The sequence below is a fragment of the Stenella coeruleoalba genome (genome assembly GCF_951394435.1).
Source record: "Stenella coeruleoalba genome assembly, chromosome: 11".
NCBI classification, from domain to species: domain Eukaryota; kingdom Metazoa; phylum Chordata; class Mammalia; order Artiodactyla; family Delphinidae; genus Stenella; species Stenella coeruleoalba.
Genome location: NC_137157.1, coordinates 62,755,769 through 62,768,504, shown reverse-complemented (window position 1 = coordinate 62,768,504; position 12,736 = coordinate 62,755,769). Strand labels below are relative to the sequence as shown.

Below are 12,736 nucleotides of genomic sequence, written 5' to 3'. Positions count from 1 at the left end.
CCTGCCCTATGAGAGACCTTGCTGAACTAGAAAAAACAGAATTGTATGCCGACGGCTGAGGTGAAGGTGGTACAGATAACCCTACTGTGTACTGCCCTATGCCAATTCATAGGCCCCTTTTTAAAAAAGCCATTTTCTTTATCTCTCTTAGGTTACGTTCCAAGTCCTAGGAAAACCCTCTCTACAACTGCTTTTAGAAGACTCATCTTACTGCTTTAAAACTTTGTGGCTCCCATGACCTACCAGCTAAAATTTAACTCTTTGGCCTGACTGTCAAGGTTCTTCACAATCTGGCCCCAAGCAACCTTCTTATTCTCATCTCCTGCCACTTTGATCCAACTGCAACAGATCAGAGTTCCCTGAAAATGCCACATACTTGTTTTTACATTTAAAAAGTTTTTAAAAATGAATTATTCCAAACTTATTGAAGAGCACCAGAAATAAAATTTCATACCAAATCCACACCCCCCCCCACTCCATAAAGATAAGCACTATCCATCCTGCAGTTGCTGTATGTTTCTGTATGTCTACTACAGAAGTACCCTAGATATATTTTTGGGTTTAAAAAGTACTGTTGGGCTTCCCTGGTGATGCAGTGGTTGAGAGTCCGCCTGCCGATGCAGGGGACACGGGTTCGTGCCCCGGTCCGGGAAGATCCCACATGCCGCGGAGCAGCTGGCCCCGTGAGCCATGGCCGCTGAGCCTGCGCGTCCGGAGCCTGTGCTCCGCAACGGGAGAGGCCACAACAGTGAGAGGCCCGCGTACCGCAAAAAAAAAAAAAAAAAAAAAAAAAAAGTAATGTTAATTGCATCAAACGGGACATATTCTTTTGCAACTTGCCTTTTTCATTCAACATTATGTTTCTGATATTTATCCTTCACACTGGTTGATTTTATGTGTCGACTTGGCCACTGAAGGCCCAGACAGAAGGTTAAATAGTATTCCTGGTACACCTGAGAGGGTGTTTCTGGATGAGATTAATATTTGAATCTGTACACTGAGTAAAGCAGATTGCCTTCCCCAATGGGTTTGGGCCTTATCCAATCCATTAACAGCCTGAATAGAACAAAAAGGTGGAGTAAGCTCATACAACTCAATGTAAAAAAACAACCCAATGGACAGAAGACCCAAACAGACATTTTTCCAAAGAAGACACACAGATGGCCAACAGGCACATGATGCTCAACAGTGCTAATCATTAGGGAAATGCAAATCAAAACCACAATGAGATATCATCTCACACCTGTCAGAATGACTATCATCAAAAAGTCCACAAATAACAAATGTTGGCAAGGATGTGGAGAAAAGGGACCCCTAGTACACTGTTGGTGGGAATGTAAATTGCTGCAGCCATTATGGAAAACAGTATGGAGGTTCCTCAAAAAACTAAAAATGGAAATAACATATGATCCAACAATTCCACTCCAGGGTATATACCTGAAGAAAATGAAAACACTAATTCGAAAAGATATATGTACCCCAATGTTCATAGCAGCATTATTTAAAGTAGCCAAGATATGGAAGCAACTAATGTGTCCATCAACAGATGAATGGATAAAGAAAATGTGGTGTGTGTGTGTGTGTGTGTGTGTGTGTGTGTGTGTGTATATATATATATATATATATATATAAAATGGAATATTACTCAGCCATAAAGAATGAAAATTTGCCATTTGCAACAACACAGATGGACTTGGAGGGTATTATGCTAAGTGAAATAAGGTAGAGAAAGACAAATACTCTATGTTGGCACTTATATGTGGAATCTAAAAAATATATACCTGAAGCTGATATAATATAAATCAACAATACTTTAATTTTTAAAAAAAGATGGAGTAAGAGGGCAGTCTTTCTGTCTACTTGACTGTCTTTGAGCTGGACACTGGTCTTCTCCTGCCTATGGAGTTGGACTGTGACTTACACCACCGGCTTTCCTGGTTGTCAGGCTTTTGGACTCAGATTGGAACTATACCATCAGCCTTCCTGGATCTCCAGCTTGCTGACTGCAGATCCTGAGATTTCTCAGCCTCCAAAACCATATGAACCAATTCCCTATAATACATTTTTTAAAAATTTATACATAAATATATATATGTCCTACTGGTTCAGACTAATAGATCCATATTAATAGGAAAACTTAGCTCTTCATTTTAATTGTTGTATAATATTCCAATTACATGAGTAAATCAATTTATTCCATTCCTCTAGTGAAAGATCACTGAGTCTCTTCCGCTTTTTCCCTCTTATTAACAGCAATGCAATGAGTATCCTTGTACTAGTTTCTATAAAAGACCAATTACTAATATTTAGCTTTACTAGTTGTGAAGTTGCTTTTCCAAAGCAGTTATGTCAATGTACTCTCACCAGCAACATTTCCTCATTCTGTTGGCGTCAAGGGGTTTCTATTCATTTTAATTTACATATCATGGATTTCCAGTAAGGATGATCACCTTTTTATTGATTATCCATTGGCATACACCCTCTAGGAATTACCTATGCATATCCTTTGCTCCCTCCCCCTCTCCTCTTCTTGCTATTGGGCTTTGTCATTTTTAAAATTATTCATACTCTGGATACTTGTATTTTGTTAGTTATATGTGCTGCAGGTTTGAGGAAATCTTTTGGAACTTTTTTATTTGGTGGGGGGTGCTGGTGGTAGTATAAGAATCCCACATCGTCTGCATCATCATGTACAGGTCTTTCCAGAGCAGTCCCATAGATAATTGATCTGAAATCAGTTTTCCTGCAAGTTCTTACCTGGGGATGGGGTTGGAGGTGTGATGTTTCCCAGACCACACAGGAAGTATACATTCAGGTTCTCAGATTCACATGAAGTGTGGGCCCAGAAATTGAGAAAATTCTCAGGAGCATCCTGACCCCACAAGCCCAAGCATTCAAATTTCTTTGCTTTCTCCTTTTGCCAACTGTGTGAATTTTTGATAGCTTCCCCCTTTTGCTGTTGCTCTTTCCGGGTCCCAGCTTTAACTGGAGGTCTCAGTTTCAGCTTTCTGCATGGGGCCACAATCTTGTCTCTTGTCAGCATTAAAACCCAAGTCCTTAGGGTATATTCTCCTCTCCCTTCAATAACTGCATCAGCTGTTTTGCCTTCTGCTCTCGTTTTCAGTACCTTTGCATCTTTTGTGTCCCTTTCTTGGAAGCTCAGCTGTGCATTAAAGAAAAAGAAAAAAACCACCACAACTTCATCCACCATTCCTGAATGTTTGTCTCAGATTATTTTAGTCTACATTAAGACAGAACTGATAGCTTTCATATCCTCCCATCTCTTCCAAACATAACACCTTCCTATTCCTGTTTTCCTGGCAAAGCTCTACTCATCTTTAATGGCCCAGCTCCACCTTCAACTTTTCTCCCACCTTGCCGAGAATAATTTAGAATAGTTGTTATCACATTGTATCATTTTTTTTTCCTTTCCTAACTGCAGTCTGAGATCTCTGAAGTAGAAACCAGATCTTGTTCATCTTTGTGTCCCCAGCTTCTCTGCCACAGTGCCTATCATAAAGTAGGCACTAAATAAATATTTTATTGAACTGAAAATATCTTCCTGCAGGCATACTGGACCTAAAGTCTGAAGAACTTGGTTTAAAATCAGCATACTAGGACTTCCCTGGTGGCGCAGCGGTTGAGAGTCTGCCTGCCAATGCAGGGAACACGGGTTCGAACCCTGGTCTGGGAAGATCCCACATGCCGCGGAGCAACAAAGCCCGTGAGCCACAACTACTGAGCCTGTGCATCTGGAGCCTGTGCTCCGCAACAAGAGAGGCTGTGACAGTGAGTGGCCCCCGCTCACTGCAACTAGAGAAAGCCGGCGCACAGAAACGAAGACCCAACACAGCCCAAAATAAATAAATAAAATTTTAAAAAAACCCCAAAAAATCAGCATACTATCACCCACTAACCAAACTCATATGATTATTTTTAGGATTATGATAATGCGAAAGCTCATGATACATGATAGGCAATCTAAGATGTTTGTGTTTTTTGAACAACTTCTGAGACTCAGTTTTCTAACTGTGGCAGACTGAATTTTTCAAAGGTGTATGCAACCATACCTCCCGTTCCCCATGCTCTTCTGCAGTGACCTCGCCACTGCTTCAAGAGGTAGAATCTATCTCACCACCTCCTCGTATCTAGGTGGTCCCTGTGACTACTTTGATCAACAGGATATAGTGGAAGTAATGTGTGCCAGTTCCAGTCAACATTCTCTTTTTTTTTTTTCTGGCCACACCGCTCAGCTTGCAGGATCATAGCTCCCCTACCAGGGATTGCACCTGGGCCACCAGGGAAAGCGCTGGCGGCTCTAACCACTGGACCGCCGAGGAATTCCCCCAGTCAACATTCTTAATGGTCCTAGTGACTTCTGCTCCCTGCATCATGGAATGCAACCACCTGAGCAAAGCCCAAGGGCATGGAGAGGCCACATTTAGGTACGTTAGTTGATAGCCCCGACAGAGTTCCCAGGGAACAGCCAGCATTAACTTCTAGCCAGACCAGTTAATCATCTTTGACATCCAGCTCAGTTGAGTCTTTAAACTACTCCATTCCCGGTTGCCATCTGACTGCAACCACATGAGATATTTCCAACTGGGCTCATTCAACCAACCAAACCATGAGAAATAATAAATTGTTCTTTCGAGCCACTACGTTTTCAGGTGGTTAGTTACATTGTAATAGACAATCAGAACATTCATTTATGGAATGGGGATAACAATCCCTACTTTTACAGCAGTGTTCTGAAGTTCACTTTTTGATGTTGTGAAATCATCTTCAAAGCAGTTAAGCACTATACAAACATGTTATCTTTTCAATAAATAATAAAGTTAAAACTCTTTTACATTCAACAGAGGAGAGGTAATGCCTTGCTTCTCTTACAAATATTCCTAGTTCTTGGGTAGGGATGATGGGTCTGCATCTAACCTGCTCTGCACTGATTTGGGGCCTTCCTCTCAGGCATAAAACCTTCCCAGGCCATCTATAAAACTGGCCTCATGACAGTCTTGCTGCCCCCCCCACCAACCCCCCCCCCCACCCCGTTAACACTATTATCTTCCGGCTCTGTATTCAAACTCCCTAGCAACCTCTCTCTCATCTCCCACTCCAGCTATATGCATATAGTTCCTCTTTAGAACAAGACCCTGTTCCTATAACTGACCCTAATCTCAATTCACTCATCCAAGGCTAACTCTAATCAGTCTATGCCTCTGGCTAAATGCTTCTTCAACAACTATTCTTCCTCATATGAAGTCTTGGGAAGTGTTACAGTATAGTGGTTAAGAACAGAGACTCTGAGTTTGATTCTTTACTAGCTGTTTGAATTTAGGCAAGTTAACCTATTTTGCTGTATTTTAATCATATGTAAAGTGCTTAATACAGTACCTGGCATGTAATAAAGAGCTATGTGTTAGCAATTATTACTTTAATTATTATACCACTTGGTTGCATCTTTTGTCAGATTAACTGGGCCAACTAATTCAGATTGTATTTACAAAGCAATTGTTCAAAAGGCAATATACATACCTTGTCTGACTTTCAAAAGCATTTTCATTCATATTTCATAATTACTAATTTATTCAACAATACGGCAAATTGAGGAACTAAATGTAAGACCCTAGTCTTTTAGTCTTCCTGACTAGCTCTGACCAAATAACTATGTAAGACTTTTTAGAACTTAATTTTTCCATGCCCTATAGTAAGTCTTTTTAAAATCCAGCCACTCAGTAAGTTTAGTAGAGTCAATATCCCAATGATGTCAATGAACATCAAATGAGTATCTGATTCTTAGAACAATAACATACTTCTTTCAATTTTTATCCATCTCCCTAACAATGAAGCACACCATATGTCTTAATGTACACAAGAGCATCTGGAAATATTTTGGTAATCTGAATATTCACTAAATGGAAAACTATTTTAAGAGATGAATACTACTATTAGTAATTTTGCCTTGACCTCAACTAGAGAAAAATCTAGATTAGGAAGACTTTTTCTCCATAGGCTAAAAGAGAAAAACAGAACTAAAAGAGAAAACATCTGCTTAGACTCACTTATCGCAATCTTAAGATGTTAACTGGCAGTCTCTGTATTCAATAAAATGGGAAATACAGGAAATACTCAAGGTGTCTTAGCCCTTCAACCACAGCCTTTGTTGCTTTAGTAATATACATGCTTTCATCTGCTCAGTATTTTTTCTTATGGTCACTACACATGTTTATTTTTTCTTAAAATATAAAGCCCTAAAATGCAGGCGCTCTCTTTCCAGCATGCACAGAAAGGAAAAACTTGGTGTCCCATGGCCTCTAGAATCAGACGTGAAAAAGTTCTTAATTAGATTATGGGTTCAGGGGATTGGGGACAGAGTCACTAAAGAGGTTGAGACAGCAGATGAGGGTTGAAGCACTTTTAATCACAGAAGAGTAAACAATAGTATAAACCGTTAACAACTCACCCAGTGGCTGTTGTCCTCCAGCCCTCAGCTCACCTGTTCCTCCCACCCCCCAACTCCCTGCGTACCACTGAATAAAGAGCAGGGTATCTATCAGCAGCTGTCCATCACTACCAGGTGGCAGGAAGGGGACCTAGCTAGGGGCCACAGCAATCCTGGCCATCCATTCATGGTTGTCTGTTTCTATATAACGTCGTGTGAAATATTCCATCTCCAAAGGAGGAACAGTGCAGAAACCTGGAGTGAACTTAGCTGCTCCATTCAGATGGCCAGAACTTCAAGAGCCATGGGCAACAAGGGAGGGGACTCTCTGGAGCCAGCATAATTCAAGATGCAGCCAAATCTGGGATTGAGGTGGGTTCAAAGGGGACCAGGCTTGTGCTCCAACCTAGGCAACGAAACTCACACATATGCACAAATGCATATGCACATGTGCACACATATGCACACACGCACGCGCACACACAGAGCAAATAACATTACTGAAAGAACCTGGAGGCTATTAAATACAAAATGGCAGAGTTTTTTTAAAAAAGTGAAAATATTTGCTTCTTTGATTCTCCTCAGTGCCCTGCACACGCCCTAGTCACAGGAGTGAAGATGCGGGGAGGCCCAGAGGAGTAGGTTGCCAGCAGCCCTACGAGTCCATCTATGCTGAAGTCCCCATACCAACCACCTTACTCTTCAGCCAGTAGCTGCCTCCCATGTGACCATTCACCCGACCGGCACCATTGCTGGAGCTGCGGCCACAGGGGCCTTTTGTGCTACTGGTCATATCTTCTTCTTCTGAGCTGCTTTCCACATCACTGCGATCATCCTTAGATACCTGGGTGGGATGAGGCCAAAGGTAGAAAAGGTAAGGACAGAACTTTTCTAGAATCGTAAGACAGACAAAGCCCACGGAGCCCATGTTTGGGCATTGCTCCCAATCTGGCCTACTTTCTGGTGGCACCTGACTCAAAATACTATCTGGACCACAGAGACTGTTGTGAATATCCTTTGCCTGCTTTCTGGGTTTCTCTCTCATCATCTCTAATTCTGTTCTGAATGGAATAAGTAGCCATCTTGGTAGAGGAGTTTATCTTTCAGGAACAGCCTAAAAGAGCTGAAATCATTCACCCAGTTGTGGTTTAGGTTTGAAGGAAACTCCACAGACATCCTTTCTCCTATTGTACCTCAAGAAAAGAAAAGGCCAACACAAACAATACATATGGCTATCATCATTGCTTCTATCTTCTGGTGGTGTGGCCACTACAGTTTTGGTTATCCAGAGTTTTGCTTTATCCCCAAAGCTGATCCACAACTGGGCTCTTCCTGGGCTCAACTATTGACACCCTATGACTAGGGTCATAGGGTGTTGATAGTTACTTCTCTTGAGCAACCCCAAGATACACAGTATGGTGAAAAGAAAAGTAGACTGGCAGTCAGCGAGTAAAAAATCCCAGTCCCAATCATGCTACTCTCTATGAATCTTTACCTTTCAACCTCAGCTTTTTGTTCTATATTTTCAAATGAAGGATTTGGATTACAGCAGTGTTTTTCAATCTAAACTATCCTGCATACCAAGCACAGTATTTCAGATTCTCTACCGTGGACCATAAAAGTAAAGGAGAAAAACCCAGTGAAACCTATGTCAGACTTTTGCCCTCCCGAACTGAAGGATAATAAATGTGTTTTTTTTGTTGTTTTTGTTTTTTTAAAGTAACTAAGAGAAGGGGGTGAGAAGGAAACAAAACTACAATTGCTATTGCCAAGGGGTGGGGGAATTGCTTTGGTTAGCTCTAAGATTCTATGGTTTATTATAGCTATCGACCTCTGAACCCAGATGAACTGATTATCTGATCTTTAGGAAATTTCCACCAGAGGGCAGTGTGTCTAAATTTGAGGGAAAGGGAGGCTCAAAAAGGAGGGGGCAGTGGGTGGGTGGGAAGGAAAGGAAAAACAGAAAGGGGAAAAAAAATGAGTAGACTCTAATCTTGCCTCAATTTAGGAAAAAGAACCTGGCAACTTGAGCTCCATTCAACAATGGCCCAACCTGAGCTCCATATAAAATGGCAGAGTTTTTTAAAGAAGTGAAAATATTTTCTTCTTTGATTCTCCTCAGTGCCCTGCACACCCCCTAATCACAGGAGTGCAGATGCGGGGAGGCCCAGAGGAGCAGGCTGTCAGCAGCCCTACAAGTCCATCTACGCTGAAGTCCTCATACCAACCACCTTACTCTTCAGCCAGTAGCTGCCTCCCATGTGACCATTCACCCGACTGGCACCGTGGCTGGAGTCAGGAGAGATACATGCTCTGATACAACCCAGGGAAACAGAATGGAAAGCAGGAAGGAAGAGAAACACATTCAGACAGACATGCTTCACTGAACACCAGAAGCACAGATACACTTACATGCAAGAGATGAAACTGTCCAGCTCCCACCAGGCATAGAAAAAAGGAAGGAGGTGAGAAAAGAGTGGAGAGTACAGAGTCTGGGTCTAATCCCTCCTGGATAGGTCACCTGGTCAGGAAAGAGCAGGGGAGAAGAGAGATGTCCAGTAGCTACAGCAAGATGCACAGGCACACTAAGCAAGTTCTGAAACCAATTGCAGCCATAAAGAATAGCGACACAAGGGCTTCCCTGGTGGCGCAGTGGTTGAGAGTCTGCCTGCCGATGCAGGGGACACGGGTTCGTGCCCTGGTCCGGGAAGATCCCACATGCCGCGGAGCAGCTGGGCCCGTGAGCCATGGCCACTGAGCCTGCGCGTCTGGAGCCTGTGCTCCGCAACAGGAGAGGCCACAACAGTGAGAGGCCCGCGTACCGCAAAAAAACAAAAACAAAACAAAACAAAAAAAGAATAGCGACACAAGGGATCATATATTCCTGGGAAACATTCCATCCCTTTGTCCTAGAGTCAGTGTATCCTCTACCAGAGCCCCTCCCCTTGGGATTGTGTATTGCCGAAGGCTGAATCCCCAGCCCGCAGGCTAACACAGTCTGACTGCTTCAGAATTTGCAAAATTCAGTTATGAGTTTTATCACTGAATGATCTTTCTTTATGCTTTTGGGCTCTTGGCATAAGATGGGTATTTGAAACCCTAAAGACCTATCTCACTTAAGACCCCTGCCTCATACAACAGTAAGGTGAGATCGGTACTCAGTCCCTTACATATACCATATCTTGAACATCACAGTGTGGCCATCTTGGGGTGGCTTGCGACTTACCAAACTACTCCTAGGCAATCTAACATCTCTGCTTTTATACAGTGTATATCTTGGAGCTCTGCATATGATTTCCTTTGAAAAAAGGTTCCCATGCTAAAAACAAAAATATGAAATCCACAAAGTAGGTAGGTAAGGGGTAGGAAATGGTTGAGGTCATCTCCAAACCTAATCCTGTTTATTATTTTACAATGGTCATTCCTAAGGGACAGGAAGAAGGCAGATTCTTCCTCTGACATCTAAGTCATGTCTTAGATGGCTAAACACTCATACTTAAAGAAAAGATGGAAACTTTGGAGCCCTGGGCTCTTTGCTGGGTAATACCTATTTTCCCACCCAGCCCCAAAGAAAGAAGCCATCTTTCATCCTCACCTTTCCTCGGATCAAGGCTTTGAAAGCAATTCGTGCAATTAGGTAGGACCAGATGACATGCAGAACCTGTAGGATCAGGAGAAGGCCATTGAAGAGCCACCAGGATGGATAGGGCCCGATCATCTCCCAACTCTCAAAGAGGGTCGTGTTCAGAATCCTGTAAGAGGGAGGCCAATGGTCAGATTCCAGAGTCAAAGCCAGACAGATAGGGATGAAGCTGAATTCCCTGGAAAGCAGAACCTTGTGTTTTCTCCCCATACCTTCTATCAGTTGAAGTTCCAGAGATATTCATCCACAGTGAGAAAAGAATAAAGAAAGGGGCCCATGGAGTTTTCTATCTTTAGGGATAAGGGAAGATATAGAAATCTTAGCAACTGATAGAATAAGTCGTATTATTAATCACTTCAAATATACAGAGTTTCACAAGTTTGGGACACCAATTTTAATCATAATCCTAGGAATTACTCAGATCCTCAGGCACATATAGGACAGCTGGTAGCTGATTCCCTCAGACTAAGGAGAATCTCCAACCCACAGAGTCAATGACTTTGTATCATAAAGTAGTGAGTGTAGAAGTGAGAGTGGTGTATGTGTGTGTTGGTCAGGGTGGGAGACAGGGTATAGAGCAGGAAAACAAGCAAGAGCCTGAGAATTTTGTAATCAGTACAAAAGAAGGCAAAGGAATTACTTAGGCATAAAATGAAGACTGCTCCTCAGAGATGAGTCAGGCGAACCACAGCTAAGTGAGTTGGATGCTCTCAGTCTAGATTACACCTCACTAGAAATATTGTGCAAGGGAAATGAGGTCCTTTGAGAGTCCATAAAGGGTCAGGTTAGGTCAAGGAAGAAGCAGAGCAATATTTAGGGTTAGGGAACCTTGGTGGTCTGTTCCCTCAACTGGTGAAAGGTATCACCAGTTTATGGCTACGTATCTACCATAGCTCCACAGCCCTACCACTTACCAGAATGGATAGATTCCTAGACGAGTCACCACAAAAATAGCACTGAAGATCACAAAAAGGGTGTCACAGAGACGCTGATACTTGGCATAATTGGCCAGCTTGGCTGCCTGGAGAAAGGAAGATAAGAATTGAGCTGGGGAGAAAGCCAGTTCTCAGGAGGGAAAGTAAAGAAAGAGGAATAGTGAGGAAAGGGGGGTTGGGGTCTTACCTCCAGCAAGAAGTCTGAGGCATCATGTAGACACATGACCAGAGTTCCCACTCGAACCATGTTGTTGATGTAGGAGAAGGTAATGAGCCCAATGGTGGCCAAGTGATGCACAAACATGATCAGGAAGTCCTAGGAAGGAATGGAAATAAAACAGGCAGGTAAAGGCAAGGCCATAGAGCTGCTGGCCAACTCAATGTCCTGCATTGTTCTCAGAAGGTCTTATTCCACCCCTTAGAAGTTCCATTTTGTTTAAATTCTCCCTCAGGGAGCTGCCTAACATTTGACCCAAAACTCTCTACGTCAATGACTGACCCATAATCTACGTTAATATAGCTCAAAACACAGAAAAGAACAATTTTCTTTGGTAGTTGCAGAACATGTACAGCTTGGATGCTGAGCTGACACTTGGAAATAATTTCCCAGGTGGTAGTCAGGCATACAAGCCTTAGACATTTCAGATATCCTTGAAAGTCTAAGACTCTTCTGCTTTGATGAAGGAAATTTCAACCAAAGGGACCTAACAGAAAGGGGAGGTTTGTGAAGGGGGCAAAGCTAAACTATTCCAAAACATTTCAGAGACATGCTAAACAATCCATCTTACTACAAGCACTTCCTGCTTTCAGATTTAAAGCTCAAACTTCCCCTTGGGTTCAAGTGCCAAGGTTAGCTCTGGAGAAATCTCTAAATACCTGAGTTATCAGACATATCTAATAAATACTTCCCAGCCCAGTGAGGGAGAGAGGGTGGGAGAGGGCAGGTAAATCTGCATCAGAGAAGCAAGGATATAAAGTCTGTGCTCTCCACAGAGACAGATACAATGGTACATTTTAGCTCTTGAGTTGGGGATGAGTTTACAAATACACGTTCTAGAATGTTTTAAAACCAACATATGTATTACAAACCTTTTTATATGCGTCATGTATTAAAATAAAATTTTAGTAAGGAGACCTGTGTCTACTAATCATAGGAGGGTGAAAGGCATCTGAATTGTGTATCAAGCTTCTAGGTTACACAACAACTAATAACCCAGATCAATTTCAATCCATTCCCACAAAGGCTAACCCTGATTTTCCTTACCAAAGATAACCACAAGTTAGTGATAGATTAGGGTTAGAGCTGCTGGAACTGCATTATGTCAGGTGGACACCAATAAAAGGTGAAGATTCTGCCCTTTCTGTCTGCTTATAAAAAACTTCAGTCATTTCCAACTTTGCCACTCTGGGCAAGTCAACTCACTTCTCTGAATCTTCGTTTCCTAAACAGTAAGTAAAGGGTAAACTAAATCATCCTAAACCCCTTCCAACTGACATTCTTTAAGTAAGTGGGGTCACCAAGAAGGGAGAACAGAGAGGGAACAAGGGTCCCTAATGCCAAACAAAAGCCAGATCTAGCTTTTCTGGAATCAAGGCCTTTCCTGGATCAGGCCTTACTATCCCTACGTTCTGAGCTTAGGAACTAAGCTCAGACTAAGTTTCCTGAGCTATGTAAGAACCTTGGAGAAAATGAGGAAAAGGGTATGCTTCTTAGAC

General features: G+C 42.4%; 1 protein-coding gene across 5 annotated transcripts in view; it reads right to left on the bottom strand.

The window, feature by feature from the left end:
* Positions 1 to 6,140: 6,140 nt before the first annotated feature.
* Positions 6,141 to 12,736, bottom strand: part of CERS5 (ceramide synthase 5) — a 35,371-nt gene continuing 28,775 nt past the window's right edge. For 2 of the 5 annotated variants that reach the window (XM_079938001.1, XM_079938002.1), the window contains 4 exons: positions 11,208 to 11,336; positions 11,000 to 11,106; positions 10,038 to 10,194; positions 6,141 to 7,286 (listed from right to left, as the gene is read on the bottom strand). In XM_079938001.1, the coding sequence (XP_079794127.1) occupies positions 7,110 to 7,286; positions 10,038 to 10,194; positions 11,000 to 11,106; positions 11,208 to 11,336 (570 nt within the window). In that variant the 3' untranslated portion in view covers positions 6,141 to 7,109. Of the gene's footprint in view, positions 7,287 to 8,772; positions 8,964 to 10,037; positions 10,195 to 10,999; positions 11,107 to 11,207; positions 11,337 to 12,736 lie in introns of those variants that run through there. The other 3 variants (XM_079937999.1, XM_079938000.1, XM_079938003.1) reach the window with 2 other exon arrangements.